Source organism: Aquarana catesbeiana, linkage group LG01 (genome assembly GCF_042186555.1).
Source record: "Aquarana catesbeiana isolate 2022-GZ linkage group LG01, ASM4218655v1, whole genome shotgun sequence".
Classification (NCBI taxonomy): Eukaryota; Metazoa; Chordata; class Amphibia; order Anura; family Ranidae; genus Aquarana; species Aquarana catesbeiana.
The window spans coordinates 682,262,793-682,287,225 of NC_133324.1; the positions used below are offsets into that span (position 1 = coordinate 682,262,793).

Consider the following 24,433-nt stretch of genomic DNA (forward strand, 5'->3'; position numbering starts at 1 on the left):
AAGATGTATAAGCTCTGTGACAGGGCCACAGGCTATACATGTAGTTTTATGGTTTACGAGGGCAAAGATAGTCACGTAGAGCCGACAAACTGCCCTGACTACATAGGAAGCGCTGGCAAGATAGTGTGGGACTTGGTGTCACCCTTATTCGGAAAGGGGTACCACTTGTACGTGGACAATTATTATACGAGCGTGCCACTTTTTAGCCACCTTTTTGATCATCAGATTGGAGCATGTGGCACCGTGCGACCTAATCGCCGGGGCTTTCCCCAGCGGCTTGTAGATTCCCGTCTTAGGCTGGGGGAGAGAGCCTGCTTGAAGTATAATAATTTGCTCGCTATGAAGTGGAGGGATAAGAAGAATGTTTTCGTTCTCACCTCCCTTCATGCAGACACGATGGTCCAAATTCCTACGGCGACTGGTGTTGTGGAGAAACCCCTCTGTGTCCACGAATATAACCTTAATATGGGAGGGGTGGACCTCAACGACCAGTTGTTGGCGCCGTACCTAATTGCCCGTAAGGCCAGACGCTGGTACAAAAAAGTGTCTGTTTATTTATTTCAATTGGCTTTGCTGAATGCTTATGTGCTATACAGAGCTTCAGGACAGACTGGATCCTTCCTTAAATTCCAGGAAGAGATCGTCAGAGCCCTTCTGTATCCAGACGGTGCTCCACCTCACCATCCCCAACCAAATGCAGTAAGCCGGCTGCATGAGAGGCATTTTCTTTATGCCCTCCCGAGTACCCCTACCCAACGAACCCCCCAAAAAAGATGTCGTGTCTGCAGCAAGCGCGGATTTAGGCGTGACACCCGGTATTATTGTCCCCTCTGTCCTGGCAATCCTGGTCTTTGCATTGGTGAATGTTTTGAACGCTACCATACACTAGTGGAGTATTAGCGTAGGGTACAGCACTGCACAGACTAGGCACACTTCCACAGGGTCTCCCAAGATGCTGTCGCATTTTGAGAGACCCAAACCTGGTACCAGTTAAAAAAGTTAAAGTTACAAAAAAAAGTGTAAAAAAAACAAAAAAAAGTAAAAAAAAAGAAAAAAACACAAAAAAATATATAAAATAAAAAAACCAAAAATAGTTGTTGTTTTATTGTTCTCTCTCTATTCTCTCTCTATTGTTCTGCATTCTATACTGCAATGTTTTATTGTTATGTTTTTATCATGTTTGCTTTATAGGTATGCAATTTTTTTATACTTTGTTTTTTTTATTGTTAACCACTTTTTTGTTTTCAGGTACGCCATTCAGCTGCAGAGCGGATTTATTTATCTTGACAGCAACAGCGTTTGCTCCCACGATATATAAAGCCGTGACTCCAGCGCTGTCGGAGGTGATTTCACCACCACAGTTACATACTTCAGCATATATGCCGAAGCATGGGGGCAGCAGTGGGTGGAGGAGCGATTTGCTCCTGCCTTTTGCGGGAGGATGCCCCCATGCTTCGGCATATATATTTTTTAGGTAGGCACAGGTTACGTTAAATGTTTTATTTTTTACTATGTTTTTTTTGTATTTTGCTTTGCAGGTATGGTAAGTATTACTGTTATACTGTAATGTTACTTTGTTTTTTAGTTAACCATCATTTGCTTAGCAGGTACGCCATTCAGTTGCAGCACGGATTTATTTATCTTGACAGCAACAGCGTTTGCTCCCACGATACATAAAGCCGTGACTCCAGCACTGTCGGAGGTGATTTCACCACCACAGTTACATACTTCAGCATATATGCCGAAGCGTGGGGGCAGCAGTGGGTGGAGGAGCGATTTGCTCCTGCCTTTTGTGGGAGGATGCCCCCATGCTTCGGCATATATATTTTTTAGGTAGGCACAGGTTGCGTTAAATGTTTTATTTTTTACTATGTTTTTTTTGTATTTTGCTTTGCAGGTATGGTAAGTATTACTGTTATACTGTAATGTTACTTTGTTTTTTAGTTAACCATCATTTGCTTAGCAGGTACGCCATTCAGTTGCAGCACGGATTTATTTATCTTGACAGCAACAGCGTTTGCTCCCACGATACATAAAGCCGTGACTCCAGCGCTGTCGGAGGTGATTTCACCACCACAGTTACATACTTCAGCATATATGCCGAAGCGTGGGGGCAGCAGTGGGTGGAGGAGCGATTTGCTCCTGCCTTTTGCGGGAGGATGCCCCCATGCTTCGGAATATATATACGGTGCATGTATGCCCATCATTAGAAGTGGGTGGATGAAGGGAGGTATTCTAATGGTGGGCATACCCACCGATCAATATCTTTTTTTCGTTCAGCCGACAGGCTGCATGAAAAAAAAGTTTACAATGTATGCCCAACAAGGACCAGCAACGTACTGGTATGTTGCTGGACTTTGAGTGGTTATACCAGAATGATGCCTGCAGGTTTAGGTATCATCTTGGTATCATTCTTTTCAGCCAGTGGTCGGCTTTCTTGTAAAAGCAATCCTAGCGGCTAATTAGCCTCTAGACTGCTTTTACAAGCAGTGGGAGGGAATGCCCCCCCCCCACCGTCTTCCATGTTTTTCTCTGGCTCTCCTGTCCCAACAGGGAACTTGAGAATGCAGCCGGTGATTCAGCCAGCTGACCATAGAGCTGATCAGAGACCAGAATGGCTCCAAACATCTCTATGGCCTAAGAAACCGGAAGCTACGAGCATTTCATGACTTAGATTTCGCCGGATGTAAACAGCGCCATTGGGAAATTGGGAAAGCATTTTATCACACCGATCTTGGTGTGGTCAGATGCTTTGAGGGCAGAGGAGAAATCTAGGGTCTAATAGACCCCAATTTTTTCTAAAAAGAGTACCTGTCACTACCTATTGCTATCATAGGGGATATTTACATTCCCTGAGATAACAATAAAAATGATTAAAAAATAAATAAAAATGAAAGGAACAGTTTAAAAATAAGATAAAAAAGCAAAAAAAAAATTTAAAAAAAAAAAAAAAAAAAAAAAGCACCCCTGCCCCTCCCCTGCTCTCGCACAAAGGCGAACGCAAGCGTCGGTCTGGCGTCAAATGTAAACAGCAATTGCACCATGCATGTGAGGTATCACCGCGAAGGTCAGATCGAGGGCAGTAATTTTAGCAGTAGACCTCCTCTGTAAATCTAAAGTGGTAACCTGTAAAGGCTTTTAAAGGCTTTTAAAAATGTATTTAGTTTGTCGCCACTGCACGTTTGTGCGCAATTTTAAAGCATGTCATGTTTGGTATCCATGTACTCGGCCTAAGATCATCTTTTTATTTCATCAAACATTTTGACAAAATAGTGTGTTTTAGTGTATTAAAATTTAAAAAAGTGTGTTTTTTCCCCAAAAAATGCGTTTGAAAAATCGCTGCGCAAATACTGTGTGAAAAAAAAAAATTAAACACCCACCATTTTAATCTGTAGGGCATTTGCTTTAAAAAAATATATAATGTGTGGGGGTTCAAAGTAATTTTTTTGCAAAAAAAAATAATTTTTTCATGTAAACAAAAAGTGTCAGAAAGGGCTTTGTCTTTAAGTGGTTAGAAGAGTGGGTGATGTGTGACATAAGCTTCTAAATGTTGTGCATAAAATGCCAGGACAGTTCAACCCCCCCCCAAATGACCCCATTTTGGAAAGTAGACACCCCAAGCTATTTGCTGAGAGGCATGTCGAGTCCATGGAATATTTTATATTTTGACACAAGTTGCGGGAAAAAGACAAATTTTTTTTTTTTTTTTTTTTTTTTTTTGCACAAAGTTGTCACTAAATGATATATTGCTTAAACATGCCATGGGAATATGTGAAATTACACCCCAAAATACATTCTGTTGCTTCTCCTGAGTACGGGGATACCACATGTGTGAGACTTTTTGGGAGCCTAGCCGCGTACGGGACCCCGAAAACCAAGCCCCGCCTTCAGGCTTTCTAAGGGCGTAAATTTTTGATTTCACTCTTCACTGCCTATCACAGTTTCGGAGGCCATGGAATGCCCAGATGGCACAAACCCCCCCCAAATGACCCCATTTTGGAAAATAGACACCCAAAGCTATTTGCTGAGAGGTATAGTGAGTATTTTGCAGACCTCACTTTTTGTCACAAACTTTTGAAAATTGAAAAAAGAAAAAAAAAATACGTTTTTCTTGTCTTTCTTCATTTTCAAAAACAAATGAGAGCTGCAAAATACTCACCATGCCTCTCAGCAAATAGCTTGGGGTGTCTACTTTCCAAAATGGGGTCATTTGGGGGGGTGGTTTGTGCCATCTGGGCATTCCATGGCCTTCAAAACTGTGATAGGTAGTGAGGAGTAAAATCAAAAATGTATGCCCTTAGAAATCCTGAAGGCGGTGCTTGGTTTTCGGGGCCCCGTACGCGGCTAGGCTCCCAAAAAGTCCCACACATGTGGTATCCCCGTACTCAGGAGAAGCAGCAGAATGTATTTTGGGGTGTAATTCCACATATGCCCATGGCATGTTTGAACAATATATCATGTAGTGACAACTTTGTGCAAAAAAAAAAAAAAAATTGTCACTTTCCCGCAACTTGTGTCAAAATATAAAATATTCCATGGACTCAACATGCCTCTCAGCAAATAGCTTGGGGTGTCTACTTTCCAAAATGGGGTCAATTGGGGGGGGTTTGTGCCATCTGGGCATTTTATGGCCTTCAAAAATGTGATAGGTAGTGAGGAGTGAAATTACAACTTTACGGCCTTAGAAATCCTGAAGGCGGTGCTGGGTTTTCGGGGCCCCGTACGCAGCTAGGCTCCCAAAAAGTCCCACACATGTGGTATCCCCGTACTCAGGAGAATCAGCAGAATGTATTTTGGGGTGCAATTCCACATATGCCCATGGCCTGTGTGAGCAATATATCATTTAGTGACAACTTTGTGCAAAAAAAAAAAAAAATGTCACATTCCCACAACTTGTGTCAAAAAATAAAATATTCCATGGACTCAACATACCTCTCAGCAAATAGCTTGGGGTGTCTACTTTCCAAAATGGGGTCATTTGGGGGGGTTTTGTGCCATCTTGGCATTTTATGGCCTTCAAAACTGTGATAGGTAGTGAGGAGTGTAATCAAAAATATATGCCCTTAGAAATCCTGAAGGCGGTGCTTGGTTTTCGGGGCCCCGTACGCGGCTAGGCTCCCAAAAAGTCCCACACATGTGGTATCCCCGTACTCAGGAGAAGCAGCAGAATATATTTTGGGGTGCAATTCCACATATGCCCATGGCATGTTTGAGCAATATATCATTTAGTGACAACTTTGTGCAAAAAAAAAAAAAAAAAAATTGTCACTTTCCCGCAACTTGTGTCAAAATATAAAATATTCCATGGACTCAACATGCCTCTCAGCAAATAGCTTGGGGTGTCTACTTTCCAAAATGGGGTAATTTGGGGGGGTTTTGTGCCATCTTGGCATTTTATGGCCTTCAAAACTCTGATAGGTAGTGAGGAGTGAAATAAAAAATTTATGCCCTTAGAAATCCTAAAGGCGGTGATTGGTTTTCGGGGCCCCGTACGCGGCTAGGCTCCCAAAAAGTCCCACACATGTGGTATCCCCATACTCAGGAGAAGCAGCTAAATGTATTTTGGGGTACAATTCCACATATGCCCATGGCCTGTGTGAGCAATATATCATTTAGTGACAACTTTGTGCAAAAAAAAAAAAAATTGTCACATTCCCACAACTTGTGTCAAAAAATAAAATATTCCATGGACTCAACATACCTCTCAGCAAATAGCTTGGGGTGTCTACTTTCCAAAATGGGGTCATTTGGGGGGGGTTTGTGCCATCTTGGCATTTTATGGCCTTCAAAACTGTGATAGGTAGTGAGGAGTGTAATCAAAAATATATGCCCTTAGAAATCCTGAAGGCGGTGCTTGGTTTTCGGGGCCCCGTACGCGGCTAGGCTCCCAAAAAGTCCCACACATGTGGTATCCCCGTACTCAGGAGAAGCAGCTGAATGTATTTTGGGGTGTAATTCCACATATGCCCATGGCCTGTGTGAGCAATATATCATTTAGTGGAAACTTTTTGTAAATTTTTTTATTTTTTTTTTTTTTGTCATTATTCAATCACCTGGGACAAAAAAAATAAATATTCAATGGGTTCAACATGCCTCTCAGCAATTTCCTTGGGGTGTCTACTTTCCAAAATGGGGTCATTTGGGGGGGTTTTGTACTGCCCTGCCATTTTAGCACCTCAAGAAATGACATAGGCAGTCATAAACTAAAAGCTGTGTAAATTAGAGAAAATGTACCCTAGTTTGTAGGCGCTATAACTTTTGCGCAAACCAATGAATATACGCTTATTGACTTTTTTTTTACCAAAGACATGTGGCCGAATACATTTTGGCCTAAATGTATGACTAAAATTGAGTTTATTGGATTTTTTTTATAACAAAAAGTAGAAAATATCATTTTTTTTCAAAATTTTCGGTCTTTTTCCGTTTATAGCGCAAAAAATAAAAATGGCAGAGGTGATCAAATACCATCAAAAGAAAGCTCTATTTGTGGGAAGAAAAGGACGCAAATTTCGTTTGGGTACACCATTGCATGACCGCGCAATTAGCAGTTAAAGCGACGCAGTGCCAAATTGTAAAAAGTGCTCTGGTCAGGAAGGGGGTAAATCCTTCCGGGGCTGAAGTGGTTAAAGGGGGCTCCCGGATTCCGATAAGCCCCCCGCCCGACGACCCTGACAACCAACGGCCAGGGTTGTTGGGAAGAGGTCCTTGTCCTCATCAACATGGGGACAAGGTGCTTTGGGGTGTATGCATTGTGTATGTATTCAGAAACAATTTGTATGTACAATATTATGCATGGGTTACATTTCACTGCTAAGCTGTTGCATTATATTTCTTTTAGAGAATTGTGTAAAATTATCCCCATTAGTGATCTTTTATTGACACTAAATCAAAAGCTTTTATAATATATGCATCTGAGAACATTGCTATCATACCAAGACAGTCCCTAAATTCTGTTTTCCTTTAATTCACCATTGGTTTGCACCAAATTTTGCACTCTCTAGTTTTAGTAAATTAACACCTGTATAATCCATATTTTTTGTGGGGTGAGGGGCAGATAGCTCAAATCTGAAACCAGATTAACATCCCTGGCGATATGATTATGTCTGATTTTTGAATCTCAAAGCGGTACATTGTTTTGCATAGAAATTTAGCGTTTTATATTGTAGGCCCGTAATTCTAAGGAATAACTCACTTAAATCTGTCCAAACAAGAGTCTAGTAGACATCCCGGGTATGATAAAGTTTGAAACACGAAATCATAAATTATAATATAATAAATAACTATAAATAATTATAAAAAAACTAATATAATAACAATAAATTTTATTCAATAATGTAATCAAGTCAAAAACACTGAAATTTGCTCAGTTGCAGAATTGTCGCTATCGTCACTTTCAGTGTTTGATGACGAATTTCCCCACAAATCACTAGCGTTCAATTCTGCAAGTGATTCTAATTCACTATCGCTGTTTTCTAGCTGGCCTAAAACCGCTTTTGATGTAGAGGGACGCTTTTTGGATGCCATGGATATTCTCAAGTTTCCAGGCAGAAAGAACTGTATATATATATATATAATATAAAAGTCCAGGCAGGGCACTGGACAAAGCACTAGAGACAAAAGGGAGGTGAAATGATTTGATATAGTAATGTAATGTTACAGATTACAGTGTATTGTATGTGTTATGTTTTGTGTACTTTTTTGAATTTGCCATCGGGCTTCACCCCATGCGTCACGACGCTCAAAGGGAACAGAGCCAGGACATTAATGAATCGGGGAGGACACAGTGGGGGGACATCGCAGGATCTTGGGGACAAGGTAAGGAACCTGTACCAGGATATTGCAATTTAATCCCGAATGTGGCTTGGGGTTACCGCATTAGGTACTGAAAATTAACCCCGAGCCACACTTGGGATTACCGCTAGGAAGGTTAAAGAGCTAAATCCCCCTCCACAAAAAAATATGTATAATACAGGGGTTGATGTACTAAAACTAGAGCATGCAAAATTTGGTGCAGCTCTGCATAAAAAAACAATCAGCTTCCAGGTTTTATTGTCAAAGTTTAATTGAACAAGCTGAAGTTAAAAGCTGGTTGGTTACCATGCACAGCTGCACCAGATTTTGCACTCTCCAGTTTTAGTAAATCGACCCCACAGTTTGTTAGGCTAGATAAAAAAGTTAATAACATACTCCTAAGAGTTTTAATAAAAAGCGATTGTGCGGCCCACTGGATATGTCATATTGTATTTTCCAAATGGATCACCACTGTATTAGACTGTAAGCTTCTATGAGAATAGGAGTTAATGTGTGTGGTTTTTTATACTTTGTAAATGTAAAATATTTTGGTGCTATATAACCCCAGAAAAGAAATAATAAAGTGATATCACCTCAGTCATATATTAATGACATATTCCTGTACATGCCTGCAAGACAACAGTAAATTGCGCTCAATATAGTAAAAAAAAAAAACACTTTTTTTTTCCGGACATGAGACTTTGACACATTGCATCCATTAACTTTAGTGTCACAGATGCCAAACATCTCACCCTAAATTTCACTCCTTTGTTAAATTGGCTGCATGTTGTCAGATGCTGTAGCCAGTCTTCAGACATTATGTAATACAACAGATAATGTGTGTGTGATCTCATGCAATGCTTGACTGCACCGTAATAAGACATTCTGATGTATTTAGGCTCTTAATGGCTCTTTTCTAATTTGGAAGCCAGTCCCTTAATATGATTTAGGCTGTTCGTTTTACTCAGCATCATATAATGACATTGTTGGCTCACAGGCAATACACTGCAGTACCCAGTAACCCTTACTAGGCCAGATGGATTGGGATAATGTTTTGTTAATACAGTTTCCATCCCTGAAGCATTCTTTTGTAGCTCACACTGCTTCTTTGATACATGTCTCTCTTAACAATATCTGCTTGTTGTAACTATCCAGAGTAACCATACTGAAAAAAGTGCTGTATTATAGAGCATGGCTTTGGGGCACTGCTTATTCTCATAAATATAAAAAATATACTGTAAAAATTCTTGTTGCATATGATTTTCATCAATGGTACATGCGCACATCATTTTACATGTGTTCTTATGTTTAAGAGAAGATTTAATGAGAATATGTCAAGTCTTATTAAAGTTGCACCAGTGCTTTGTTAGACATGTAATATATTGAATTCTATTGCAGGGTGATTATTTCAAGAAGAATTCCACTAAGCACTTTTAAATGGCCACATTTTATAAACCCAATACAATTTACACATGTTTTTGGAGGAAAACATATTCCTATTAAGTCCACCACCAACCAGAAAGTAATGGGCTTTGGGGAGTAGGGATGAACTGAGTGTTCAGTCCAAACATTCGCTGGTCCCAAACTTTTAGGATGTTCATCCTGAATTGCTCAGCCAAAAGTCCCATTCTGCCAGACTTTATTGCATTTGGATTTTATTGTTGTTGGATTCTCTTATTTATTGATATTTTTATAGAGTGAGCACCAGCAGGGTAAATCTATTGGTGTCACTACAACAGTCAAACTTTGTTTGAGATGTTGTTTAGTCCACCAATGCCCACAGTTTACAGTGCACCCAAGCACCACAGTTACAGTGCACCCAAGCACCACAATTACAGTGCACTCAAGCACCACAATTAAAGTGCACCCAATCTCCACTTCTCCCTATACATCTCTTCAATAGCTGCGATTAAAATTAGGGAAAAATTCTCACGTTATCAGCATCATGTCTGGCAGGTCTTCAGGAAGAGGCAGACGTTCCCATGCAGCTATGAGGGGGCTGAGCAGCTTCTGAGTCCACAGGCCAAAACAGTGGGTGTGAACATGGTGCATCATCTGCAGGCAGGGAACTTTGTTTTGGGGGCTGAACATCATCATTCTCCTCCTCCTCCTCTGTCATCCAGCTGCAGACTAGCTTGCAGTCCACCACAGCTGCCAAAGCACCCTATTTTGCATCCTCCTCCACAGCTATTCCTGCTGTTGCCCCACCAACTGCCATAAAGGAATCATCTGAATAATTACGCACAATATGAGACAAACACACATGATTCCCTTTTAACAGTTTTAAGCAATAATGATACCAGTATATCAAGAAGTGTCAGAGGCCTACCCTGTGGCTCCTCCAGCAGGAAAGAGGGTTTGCATGGGACTAAACAAAGTAGGGGAAAAACATAGGTTGCAACCTGATTCTGCCAAACCCACCTCATCAACTGTAGCATTGAGCAGGCAAGCTTTGCTGCCGTAGCTGCTAGAACAAACATGCACCCCCTAGCCACCTCCATGCCCAATGCCTAAATGTCAGCCTGGCCAAATAGTTGGCTTTACAACTCTTGCCTTCCCAGCAGGTGGATTCTGCCCCCTTTTTGGAATTTGTGGCAAGTGCTGTGGCACAGTGGTAGGTCCCCAGCTGCCATTTCTTCACCTATAAAGCCATCCCAACCCTTAACCATCAAATAGAGGTGCTTAACCCTGCAGCAACTTGTGCCAGAAATAGTGGTGTCTGACAATAGCATCAACCAGCTGTCTGCCCTCACTTAAGAATTTCACCCAGCCAAACACTGGCTGGGAAGGACCTACTGAAATGACTACAAACTCTTCCTGCCTCTTTTTGAAGATCTTGTAATCCAGAGTACCTATCCAGTAACAGCTGCATCACCACATTGAGGACATGCACCAGGCAAAGCATGTGTGTCAACCTTCCCTGCTGGCAGGGAACGTATCCAAATAAATATTTCCATGTGATGATCCCCAATCATCACTTGGATACGTTTATTTGGATACGTTTACTTACCACTTGGCACAAGATTCACTATGGACTTGTTCATTTGTTAAATGTTTTTAATTATGGACTTCTGTCTGATTATTTAAGGTTTTCAGCTTACTGAGCGCTGCAATTTCTGTCTTAACAGTACATTGTATGGCTATAATATCATACTTACTGTAGTTGGGAACAGAGAACAAAAAGAAATGAAAGATGAGAGGTGGTTTGTTCAATGCCAGTGAGTGAAGTGTATCACCAAAGTTAGAAATTCAACCTGCACTAGGTAGAAATTTGCTAATATTAGATGATCTGACTTTAATCTTTTAGACTTTTATTTCTTTTTTTAATCATTAGAGTAAATACAAAAATGTGCATCTGCAGCCAGCCAGGAGACTTCCTTATGCCTATTCCATAGCATATTCCATATACAGGCATACCCCACTTTTAAGTACTCAATGGGGTTTATTTACTAAAGCTGAAAAGTGCAAAATCAGGCTCACTTCTGCATAGAAACCAATGAGCTTCTAACCCCAGCTTGTTCAATTAAGCTTTGGTAATAAAACCTGGAAGCTCATTGGTTTCTATGCAGAAGTGAGCCTGATTTTGCACTTTCAAGCTTTAGTAAATAAACCCCCATTGTGTACTTAAAAGTGGGGTATGCCTGTATACTCATGGTGGCTGCCTTATCCCTATTCCTTTTGCCTAGTGTGCCAGGCTTGAATCTTAAGGGATAGACAACCATCAATTATTTTTAAGAGAGGAGAGCCCCAGTGAGAGTATTTTTTTGTGTACAGTAAACCTGTAACTTTCATAATATCTATATACATATGTGATTATAAATGATTACTGCATTGTGCTGATTTACTAAAGAATAAATTGTGTAACTATTCACTTTTATCATCTAGATTTTCTAAGGCAAATTCCTTTTCACTTGGAATACCCCCATACAAGCAGATGAAATAAATAAACAGGAATTTGTGTTTCACAAGGTTAGATATTTTCATTGAATTTTCACATAATTTATTGTGCGAATATTATTCATTTCTTTAGTAAATCATTAAAATATGCATCCTCCTTAACAGACAATCAAATTCTTCCTTTTTACTTCTAAACTTTCACAACTAGCATGCTTATGTTATACATACTCTGAGATTATTTAGATGTAGTCAAGGCTTTACTAGCAGTTAATAGGCCACATAACCCATGTAATTCATACGTGTCAATAATTAAAGTGTTGATTTGGCATAGCAAGCCGGCATTTAATTCCCATTACACTGGTTTAAATTAGCAAAGAAAAAAATGCCAGAGGGGGTGAAATAAATCTACTTGATGAGAAGCAAGCAAATGGTCAATAGAGGTAAACCACCTAGCAGTGTCTTACATTCTGAGGGATTCAGGTGGCAACACTTCTGCACTCAATTCCCCAGGTCTGTACATTTGCAAGGCCAATCACAAGGGGCTTTGCTTTACTGATTGCACTAAGCATAATGCACGTAATACATGGGAACAGTCAAAGATAGACAGAATTGCTCCCCATTTCAAAGACTTTGGGAAAAGAGTTGGGAAATACAGCAGTGTTATTTTCTAACTGGAGTTCCCAAGAGATGATTCAATCCACCAGATCAACATATGACAAAAATATCACTTTGGTGGACTGACCCATTAAGTTTGAGAAGCCCAATTGAACTTCCAGCTTCAATTTGCTAAATGCATTCTAGGTGTGTCAAAACAAAAGTTGTGCAAAGTCTTACAACGTGTTTTGTTTAGCCTGAGTGGAAGATCCTGTGTCCTGCCAGCATGTTGCAAAGTGGAACCCTTGGTCCTTGTTGGGAAGCAGTGGTCTGACACATCTCCTGCTGTGTCAGAGCCAGAACTCTCCAATCACTTGGCGAGCTTTGCCATTTGTAGAGCAATATGTCTTAGCTTAGCAGGGGTTGTGTTGAAGTTCTCCAGAGAGAACAATGCTCCCACATATGGAGCGATGGTCCCTCTCTGCAGCTGATGGCAGGGGTCATACTTTTCTACTCAGGCTATTCTTTAGAAGGAAAACAAACTATAAGGACAATAAATACTCTTTTGACTTACTGCACCTGGAATGTTCAACTGGGCTTTAATTATAATTATTTCGTGTTTATAAAGTCGGTATTTTGTAGTTATTAACATTTTGACCATTCATGTATTTTTCAGTAAAGAAGGTCATATGTACACATACAAGGACTGTTATGTAAGTATAGAAATGTATGATTTACTACTGCTGTATAATGAATTTTCACATGCATTACTAATTCATATTTATTAATGTCTTTTTTCTAAAGAACTGAATGCCCTCCAGCAGTGCCCTGGAAATATATTGCTTGTCAAGGAAGTACTGTACACTAATAGCATCAGACTTACTTGTAGCCAAGCTGCCGACACACAACAGACGCATCTTTATCGGTCCATCCATCATCACAGATTGTCCCCCACTGGCCATTGAGATAAATCTCCACACGCCCCTCTTTCTTTGTTTCACCATCCATCAACCTCAGAGGAGGACCTGGAACAACGGCAGCAGTGAGATAAAGACAAAGGGACACAGAGCACAGACCTCATTTACAGAGGACAAATGTGTGAGGTCATATCAAAATTACACAGCTCTCTAAAGATGCTTTAAACCGAATAACATATTGTAATTAAAAATATTCTTTTAATATGATACATGTTGTTTTAGATACTTGGCTGATATTTTCACAGGTTTAATTAATGTATATTTCTCATATGTTCATGCCGTATAACTAATATGTGTATATATATATATATATATATATATATATATATATATATATATATATATATATATATATATACATATATATAAATATATATATATATATATACATATATATAAATATATATATATATATACATATATATATATATATATATATATATATATACATATATATATAAAAATATATCACAAATGTTGAGGGTGCACACAATCCAACGTAGCAGTGCTAAGCAATCAGGCCCTTCCTTCCACATGCCATATATAGAAAAACTTACAAATGGGATTGCTGCACTTAAAAATTTATTTGAAAAAGACATCAATTCAGTGTCAAAGGCATGATGGTTTGGGGCTGTTTTGGGTGAAGTGAATGTATGTACTGATGACCAAGTAGTGGCCTTGCAAACCTGAGCCACAGAGGCTTGGTGATGCACTGCCCATGAAGCACTGACTGCCCGAGTAGAGTGCTCTTTAATCCTAATGGGAGGAACCCTGTGGGCGGCACAGTGGTGTAGTGGGTAGCACTCTCACCTAGCAGTAAAAAGGATTGCTGGTTCGAATCCCAACCACGATACTACCTGCATGGAGTTTGCATGTTCTCCCTGTGCCTGCTTGGGTTTCCTCCGGGTACTCTGGTTTCCTCCCACACTCCAAAGACATGCTGGTAGGTTAATTGGCTTCTGTCTGAAAAATCTCCCTAGTATATGAATGTGAGTTGGGGACCTTGGATTGTGGGCTCTTTGAGGATAGGGACCGATGTGAGTGTGCGATGTACGTGTGGAGCACTGCGTAAATTGACAGCACTATATGGGTACCTTAAAATAAAGTAGTGATAATTGTAGACATGCACCCACTCTCTCTCAGGTTGAACTGGATGGACTGGTGTCTTTATTCAACCTTACTAACTATGTAACTATGTAACCCTTCCTTTCAGGCCATAAGCCTGCCAAATCCACTTAGCAACAGTAGATTTCAATGCTGCCTGACCCTTTCTAGGGCCTTCCGGCAACACAAACAAAACATCAGGTTTCCGTATCTGAGCAGTCGCTTTCAGATAGGTTTCAACTGCTCTCACTACATCGAGAGAGTGTAATAATTTTTCTTCTGCAGAACGATGTTTTGGTAAATAAGAAGGTAAGGAAACATCTTGATTCAGATGAAACCCAGACACTACCTTTGGCAAAAAGGTAGCATCACCTTATCTTTGTGAATGATTAAGTATGGCTCTTTACAGGAGAAAGCAGCCCATTCTGATACTCTTCTTGCAGAGGTTATCGCAACTAGGAATACCAATTTCCTTGTCAAAAGAATCAAAGGAATATTCGGTATAGGTTCAAAGGGTTGTTTTTGCAACACAGACAAAACCAGATTCAAATCCCATGGGCACAAGGGTATTCTAACTGGCGGAGTTATCCGAGTTACCCCTTATATGAAAGCCCAGACTAAAGAATGTGAAGCAAGCGGCATTTGGAAAAAACACTGCTAAGACCGAAATCTGACCCTTGATTGTACTTAAGGCCATTCATTTCTACTCCTAATTGTAGAAAGGCCAGAATTCTTCCTATGACATACTTACGAGGATGCCAACACTTGGTTTCACACCAATTGACATAGGTCTTCCAGACCCTGTAATAAATGGTCATGGATGCCGGCTTTCTGGCATTAATCAGGGTGGTTACTACGGAACCTAAAAGCCCCCGATTATTTAGAATGTGGGCTTCAATAGCTACACCTTTAAATTTAGCATTTGTAAGGCAGGATGGAATACCAGTCCCTGCGACAGCAGGTCCGGACAAGGTGGAAGAGTCAAAGACTCCCCTACTGCCATTCTCACGATCCCTGCATAGCAGGGTCTTCTGGGCCATGCAGATAGGCAAGGAACATATTTCTCTGCCCAAGACAGAATATGGTCCATCTCCCTTTGGGCTGTGTGGCTTCTGGTGCCCCCTTGGTGATTGATATAGGCCACTGCTGTGGCATTGTCGGATTGTATCCTGACAGGAGCATTTGGCAACCTGGACGTCCAGGCTATTAGAGCCAGACGTACTGCCCGAATCTCTAGGATATTGATGGGCGAGGTCTTCTTGGACTCTGACCACTTCCCTTGAACAGTGGTCTCTTTTAGAACTGCTCCCCAGCCCCATATGCTGGCATCCATTGTTACTACTTTCCAGGAAATTGGAAAGAAGGATTTCCCCTTCTGTAAAATCCTGGTTATCAACCACCAGTTGAGACTCTGGCAGACCTTTGGAGCCAGATTCATTGGATAATCCAAGGCTTGGATCAGTTTGTTCCAAGCAAATAGAATACTGTGTTGCAACAGTCTTGAATAAGACTGGGCATAGGGAATAACTTCAAAAGAAGCTACCATCTTCCCTAGTAATCTCATACAAAGGCGAATGGAAGGTCCCTTCTTTGCCTTGACTGCCTGGATCAGCTCTCTTAGAGCGTTGACCTTTGCCTGAGGCAAAAACACCCTTTTCTGGTTTATGTCTATGACCAGGCCCAAATACTGTAGCCTTCTTACCGACTGTAAAGATGATTTCTCTAGACTGAGAATCCAACCTAGGTGTCTGAGATAACTGATTGTTCTGGACACCCCCTGATTTAACCCTGCTATTGACTGATCTACCAGTAGCAGGTCGTCTAGGTATGCTATTATTGCTAAACCCTGGCCCCTTAGTCTTGCTAGTACTGGGGCTAACACCTTTGTAAATAGCCGGGGAGCGGTGGCAAACCCGAAAGGCAAGGCCATGAACTGAAAATGGCGCTGCTCTACCGCAAACTGCAGAAACTTCTGGTGAGCGGGAAATATTGGCACATGTAGATACGCATCCTAGATATATATGGATGCTAGAACCTCTCCTCCCCGTATGGTGGAAACAACTGACCGAATTGACTCCATTCGAAAGGAGCGAATATTTAGGAAGTAATTCAGATTACTGAGATCCAGAATGGGTCTGCCAACACTTGGTTGTACAGTATATATATATATATATATATATATATATATATATATATATATATACTCTACATCCAGCGTAGCCTATATCTACAGTGCATTCAGTGGTGTACTGTTTCTAATACACTTCTGATGGTGTACACAGTATACAATACAGTGCAGCAGTTGTACAGTTTTGAATACAGTGCAGGCGGTGTACACAGTATCTAATACAGTGTGTACAGTTTCTCATACACTTCAGGTGGTGTACACCGTATCTAATACAGTGTGTACATTTTCTACTACACTTCTGGTGGTGTACACAGTACACAATACAGTGCAGCTGTAGTACAGTTTCTAATACAGTGCAGGCGGTGTACACAGTATCTAATACAGTGTGTACAGTTTCTACTACACTTCTAGTGGTGTACACAGTATAAAATACAGCGCAGCCATTGTACAGTTTCTAATACAGTGTAGGCGGTGTACAGAGTATCTAATACAATGTGTACAGTTTCTACTACTTTTCTGGTTGTGTACACAGTATCTAATACAGTGTGTACATGTTCTACTACATTTCTGGTGGTGTACACAGTACACAATACAGTGCAGCCGTTGTATAGTTTCTAATACAGTGCAGGTGGTGTACACAGTATCTAATACAGTGTGTATAGTAGGAATGAGCTTTATGTTCGGGTCGAACATGAATTCGTCTCGAACATTGGCTATTCGCCCGTTCGCCAAATAGCGAACAATTTGGGGTGTTCGCAGCAAATTCGAAAGCCACGGAACACCCTTTAAAAGTCTATGGGAGAAAAGTGCTAATTTTAAAGGTATTGCATGGTATTGTCATAAAAAGTGTTTGGGGACCTGGGTCTTGCCCCAGGGAACATGTATCAAAGAAGTTTTAACCGGGGCTGACGTTTTAACCACGTCAGCCCCGGAAGAATTTACCCCCTTCCTGACCAGAGCACTTTTTGTGATTCGGCACTGCGTCGCTATAACTGACAATTGAGCGGTTGTGCGACGTGGCTCCCAAACAAAATTGACATCCTTTTTTTTCCCACAAATAGAGCTTTTTTTTTGGTGGTATTTGATCACCTCTGCGTTTTTTTTTGCGCTATAAACAAAGAAATTGCGTTAGTTTTGAAAAAAACGCATTATTTTTTACTTTTTGCTAAAATAAATATCCCCAAAAAATATTTAAAAAAACATTTTTTTTCCTCAGTTTAGAAAAAAAAATTGCATGGGGGTCCCCCCAAATTCCATACCAGGCCCTTCAGGTCTGGTATGGATATTAAGGGGAACCCCGTGCCAAAATTTAAAAAAAAATGGCGTGGGGGTCCCCCCAAAAATCCATAGCAGACCCTTATCCGAGCATGCAACCTGGCAGGCTGCAGGAAAAGAGGGGAGATGAGAGAGCGCCCCTCACTCCTGAACCATACCAGGCCACATGCCCACAACATAGGGAGGGTGCTTTGGGGTAGCCCCCCAAAGCACCTTGTCCCCATGTTGATGGGGACAAGGGCCTTATCCTCACAACCCTTGCCCGGTGGTTGTGGGGGTCTGTGGGCGGGGGGCTTATCGGAATCTGAAAGCCCCCTTTAACAAGGGGATCCCCAGATCTTGGCCTCCCCCCTGTGTGAAATGGTAACGGGGTACAAATGCACCCCTACCATTTCACAAAAAAAGTGTGAAAATGGTAAAAATGACATGACACTGCTTGGGGACAAGTCCTTTATTAAAAAATAAAAAAATAAAACTGTCTCACGAAGTCCATTCATCTTCTTCTCCTCCGCCGACGGACCGAAAAAAAAAAAACACGACTGACCTGACTCTATGGGAGGCACCCGTCGTAATGACCATCCTCTAAGGTGACAGCTCTTTTATAAGTGAGGGGGGCCACACAGTGACATCGTCAGGTGACCCCGCCCCCTATGGCTTTCCCGTAGCGTCAGAAGGGGCGGGGCCACCCGGTCCACCCGGTCCACCCCCCTCTGACACATGGGGACATCCCTATGGCTTCCCCGTAGCATCAGAGAGGGGTGGGGTCACCCGGTTATGTAGCCCGGTGGCCTGCCCCCTTGGACGCTACGGGAAAGCCATAGGGATGTCCCTGTGCGTCAGAGGGGGGTGGGGTCATCACCCAGCGACGTCATCGTGTGGCCCAGCCCTCAGTTATAAAAGAGCTGTCACCTGAGAGGCCGGTCATTACGGCGGGTGCCTCCCATGGAGGCAAATCGGTGGCGTGCGCATTTTTCTTTTTTTGTTCTTTTTCGGTCCGTCGGAGCAAGAGAAGAAGATGAATGGACTTTGAGGGACACTTTTATTTTTTTATTTTTTAATAAAGGACTTGTCCCAAGCCGTGTCTTGTGTTTTTTTACCATTTTCACACATTTTTTGTGAACTGGTAGAGGTACATTTGTACCCCGTTACCATTTCACACGGGGGGGGCTGGGATCTGGGGGTCCCCTTGTTACAGGGGGCTTCCAGATTCCGATAAACCCCCCGCCCACAGACCCCCACAACCACCAGGCAAGGGTTGTGGGGATGAGGCCCTTGTCCTACTACACTTCTGGTGGTGTACACATTATACAATACAGTGCAGCCGTTGTACAGTGTCTAATACAGTGCAGGCAGTGTACACAGTATCTAATACAGTGTGTACAGCCTCTGCAAACTTACGCTGCATGGCCTCCCTGATTCTGAAAAGCCTGCAAAAGGACCCTAGGATTCGTAGTATCAAGGAGAAGGATCATTATTGGCTTGCAACTCTTCTTGATTCACATTACAAGGGTAAGGTTGCAGAACTCATCCTGCCTTCGAAGAGGGAGCAGAGGATGAAACATCTTCAGGTGGCCTTGATGAAAGGTTTGTGCAATGAATTTCCAGACCCAGGGAGGTTACCATTTCCTGGTGCTGGACAACGTGTTGCTGAGGCTTCGTTCAGTCAAAGGAAGAGTGGTGTAGAAGGTGGCCGTCTGACCAATGCCTTTAGATAATTTTTCAGTCCTCAGAGCCAAGGTCTGATTGGTTCAAGCAACCATCACCAGCGTCTGCATTATATTGTGCAGGAATATCTAGGGGCAAGAGCAGACTTGGAAACCTTTCCAACAGAGCATCCACTGGGTTACTGGGTCTTGAGGATGGACCACTGGCCAGAACTTGCTCAATATGCAATCAAGCTACTGGCCTGTCCTGCATCCAGCATGCTTTCTGAACGCACATTCAGTGCTGCTGGAGGGTTTGTAACAGATCAAAGAGTGCGCCTGTCCACAGACTCCGAGGCTCACGTTCATACAAATGAATCAGTCTTGGATCAGCAGCTATCAAGTACTTGATGCTGATGTAACTGATTGAATTTGCTATGGATGTGGGATCCCTTGAAGACTGCCTATGCTGACTATCCTATTCCTCCTCAATCTTGATAATGCTAACTTCCACCACCACACCCAAGGCCCAATTTTTCTGTCCCTGTTTAACAGGGGCATGAAATTACAATTTTTGATCTAATGTTTCACAGCAGGGCCCGTTCCTGCATCCAACACGAGTATCTGTGAGGGGTTACAGTGTTGTGGCACCACCACCACCACCCAAGGCCCAATTTTCCTGCCCCTGTTCAACAGGGGCATGTAATTACAATGTTTGATATATTTCACAGCAGGGCCCATTCCTGCGCCTAACACGAGTATCTGTGAGGGGTTACAGTGTTGTGGCACCACCACCCAAGGCCCAATTTTCTTGCCCCTGTTTAACAGGGGCATGTAATTACAATTGTTGATCTAATATTTGACAGCAGGGCCCATTCCTGCACCCAAAAAGAGTATCTGTGAGGGGTTACAGTGTTGTGGCACCACCACCACCACCACCCAAGGCCCAATTTTCTGCAGAGTATATAGGGCAGGCCATATAGTATGTATACTGCTGTTCAGAGTATATAGTGCCTGGGGGAGCACCACGCCATTTTTTTTAACATTATGGTGCGGGGTTCCCCTTAATATCCATACCAGACCTGAAGGGCCTGGTATGGATTTTGGGGGGGACATCCACGCCATTTTTTTTGGTATTTTTGGTATTTTTATCTATATTGCTGGGATCCGACAATACATTACAGCCGCGAGCAGTTTTAAATGCCATTTTTTCCTTTAGAGAAGAAAAGAAGAAGATGAAGAAGAAGATGAAGAAGAGAAGAAGATGAAGAGAAGAGCGGGAGCCTCCCCCCATGCCATGGGTGCGGAGCGGCCCGAGGAGAAGAAGATAGAAGATGCCTCGGAGGAGATGCTGGACGAGAACGCTGGAGGAAGAACCAGAAGAGCCAGAAGAACCAGAAGAAGAAGATGAAGGAAGATAGAAGAAAGAGGAAGCATTTAAATAAAGTAATTGCCAAAAACTGTCTCTTGTCATTTTTTAAATTTTTGACAGTTTTTTAGTGAAATGGTAGGGGTACTTTTGTACCCCCTTACCATTTCACACAGAGGGGGGCCGGGATCTGGGGGTCCCCTTGTTAAAGGGGGCTTCCAGATTCCGATAAGCTCCCCGCCCGCAGACCCCCACAACCACCGGCCAGGGTTGTGGGGATGAGGCCCTTGTCCTAATAAACATGGGGACAAGGTGTTTTGGGGGGCTACCCCAAAGCACCCTCCCAATGTTGAGGGCATGTGGCCTGGTACGGTTCGGGGGGCGCTCTCTCGTCCCCCCTCTTTACCTGCGGCCTGCCAGGTTGCGTGCTCGGATAAGGGTCTGGTATGGATTTTTGGGCGGACCCCATGCTGTTTTTTTTTTTTAATTTTGGCGTGGGGTTCCCCTTAAAATCCATACCAGACCTGAAGGGTCTGGTATGGAATTTAGGGGGACCCCCACGTCATTTTTAAAAAAATTTTGGCCGGGGTTCCCCTTAATATCCATACCAGACCTGAAGGGCCTGGTATGGAATTTAGGGGGACCCCCACGTCATTTTTTTTTTATTTTGGTTCGGGGTTCCCCTGCGGGGAATTCCCATGCCGTTTTTATCAATGAACTTCTATGTGTATTGTCGGACCGGCAATGCAATAGCCGCTAGTAGTTTTAAATGATTTTTTTCCTTTGAAATGTCATTTTGCTGTCAGACTGTTCTAAACATGGGAAACATGCGCCCCTTTACAGGCATACTATAGACACCCCCCAGCTATGAAATTTAAAGGGATATTATACTTTTATTGTTTGACTTTAAGCATTATTAAAATCACTGCTCCTGAAAAAACGGCCGTTTTTAAAACTTTTTTTGCATTGATCCATGTCCCCTGGGGCAGGACCCAGGTCCCCAAACACTTTTTATGACAATAACTTGCATATAAGCCTTTAAAATTAGCACTTTTGATTTCTCCCATAGACTTTTAAAGGGTGTACCGCGGCATTCGAATTTGCCGCGAACACCCCAAATTGTTCGCTGTTCGGTGAACTTGCGAACAGCCAATGTTCGAGTCGAACATAAGTTCAACTCAAACTCAAAGCTCATCCCTAGCCAGTGGCCAATAGCTGCCCTAGCATCGGTTTTCGTCCGTCGGACTAGCATACAGACGAGCGGATTTTTCAACCGGACTTGAGTCCGTCGGAAAGATTTGAAACATGTTCCAAATCTAAAGTCTGTCTAATTTTCGACCGAAAAAGTCCGCTGCTGGTCCGATGAAGCCCACACACGGTCAGATTGTCCAACAGATTCGTCCCGTTGGACCAGTCCGGTCGAAAAATACACCCATGTGTACACGGCATAAAGGACAGCTGCACTTTTGTTTAAAAAAACAGTGTTGTAAGGAGCATCGCACACTTAGAAATTCAGCCCTAAATTAGCAATAAAAAGTTTTACCTTTTTTCCACAAAAATTACAATTTTGCCATGGTCTGCCTATCGTAAAAAGATCTATCGTTAGAATTGTTATTTAACATTTATGTCCCCTGTGGGGCAAAGTACATGTGGTAGTTTGTCCCTTCATTCTAAGTGTTTTCTAACCCGAGTTATGAGTACCAACCTGCCCCCTCCCTACAAACAGCCTGAAGGCGATCGTTGATTCATAGCAGCAGCTTTTCTCAGTTGTGAACACATTCCAGAGGCAAGTAGTGGCAAGAGGAATGCAGAGGCTAATGGCGCGCACACATGACCGGACTTTCCGACAGACTAGGTGCGACGGTTTTCCCGACGGACTTTCGGTGGAGTTACGGCGGACTTCTGAACAAACGGACTTGCCCATACACGGACTAAAGTCCATTAATTTTGAACGTGATTAGGTACGAAGGGACTAGAAAAGGAAGTCAATTATGCTGCTTTTATCGGCGAGATTGACACCTTGCGAGCCCCGTTGCGGGAGCAAGCGCAAAGCATACCAGGCCCTTAGGTCTGGTATGGATTTTAAGGGGAACCCCCTATGCCGAAAAAACGGCATGGGGTCCCCCCAAAATCCATACCAGACCCTTATCCGAGCACGCAGCCCGGCCAGTCAGGAAAGGGGGTGGGGACGAGCGAGCGCCCTCCTCCTGAACCATACCAGGCCGCATGCCCTCAACATGGGGGGTGGGTGCTTTGGGAAAGGGGGGGTGCCCTGCGGCCCCCCCCACCCCAAAGCACCTTGTCTCCATGTTGATGAGGACAAGGGCCCCTTCCTGACAACCCTGGCCGTTGGTTGTCGGGGTCTGCGGGCAGGGGGCTTATCAGAATCCGGGAGCCCCCTTTAATAAGGGGGCCCCCAGATCCCGGCCCCCCATCCTATGTGAATGAGTATGGGGTACATCGTACCCCTACCCATTCACCTGGGGAAAAAAGTGTCAATAAAAAAACACACTAGACAGGTTTTTAACCCCTTCCTGCCGAGCGTATGCAGATGTGCGCACTCGGCTTTCGGGGGTTATACTGGGATGATGCCTGCAGACATCACCCTGGTACTGTTTTTTACAGCCGGCAATTGGCTTTCCAGGTATAACAAGCGATGCGGCTAAAAGCCGCTTGGCTGTTATACCGGAGGAGCGGGAGGGGACGTTCCACCGGGAGGCCCGATCACCAATCGCTGTCTCCGGGGGCTAGGGACAGACTGGAATGAAGCCGGAAGTGGCTGTGTTCCAGTCTCCTAATTGTAAATATGGAAGCGACGTCATGACAATGACGCCGGTTTTAAAAAAATATACAGTATTCAGAATCACCGAAAACAGCGTTCTAAATACTTTGAACTGCAAAGGAGGGATCGGGGGTCTTTTAGACCCCCGATCCCTCCATAAAGAGTACCTGTCACCACCTATTACTGTCACAAGGGATGTTTAGTTGTGACAGCAATAAATGTGATCAAAACATTTTTTTTTTATTAAACACAATTTATTAATATAAAAATAAATAAAATAAATAAGATTTTTTTTTTTTTAAAGCACCCCCGTCCCCGCGAGCTTGCGCAGCAAAGAAAACGCATACGGAAGTTGCGCCCGCATATGTAAACGGTGTTAAAATCACACATGTGAGGTATCGCCGTGATCGTCAGAGCGAGAGCAATAATTCTAGCACTAGACCTCCTCTGTAACTCTAACCTGCTAACCGTAAAAAAAATTTCAAGCGTTGCCTATGGAGATTTTTAGGTACCATAGTTTGTCGCCATTCCACGAGTCGGTGCAATTATAAAGCGTGACATGTTTGGTATCTATTTACTCGGCGTAACATCATCTTTCACATTATACAAAAAAATTGGGCTAACTTTATTGTTTGTTTTTTTTTTAATTCATGAAAGTGTCCTTTTTCCCAAAAAGTTGCGTTTAAAACACAGCTAAGAAATATTGCAACAATCGCCATTTTATTCTCTTTATTCTCTGCTAAAAAATATATATAATGTTTAGGGGCTCTAAGTAATTTTCTAGCAAAAAATACGGATTTTAACTTGTAAACACCAAATGTCAAAAATAGGCTTAGTCGTGAAAGGGTTAAAGTAATTTATTAGGCAGCTCCG

The 24,433-nt window shown here is 42.5% G+C and overlaps 1 protein-coding gene across 1 annotated transcript in view; it reads right to left on the reverse strand.

The window, feature by feature from the left end:
* The window catches only part of PRSS12 (serine protease 12), a 321,958-nt gene that overhangs the window by 139,548 nt on the left and 157,977 nt on the right, over positions 1–24,433 (reverse strand). The window contains exon 8 of the mRNA XM_073603187.1: positions 13,166–13,307. Coding sequence (XP_073459288.1) covers positions 13,166–13,307 — 142 coding nt within the window. The remainder of the gene's footprint in view (positions 1–13,165; positions 13,308–24,433) is intronic.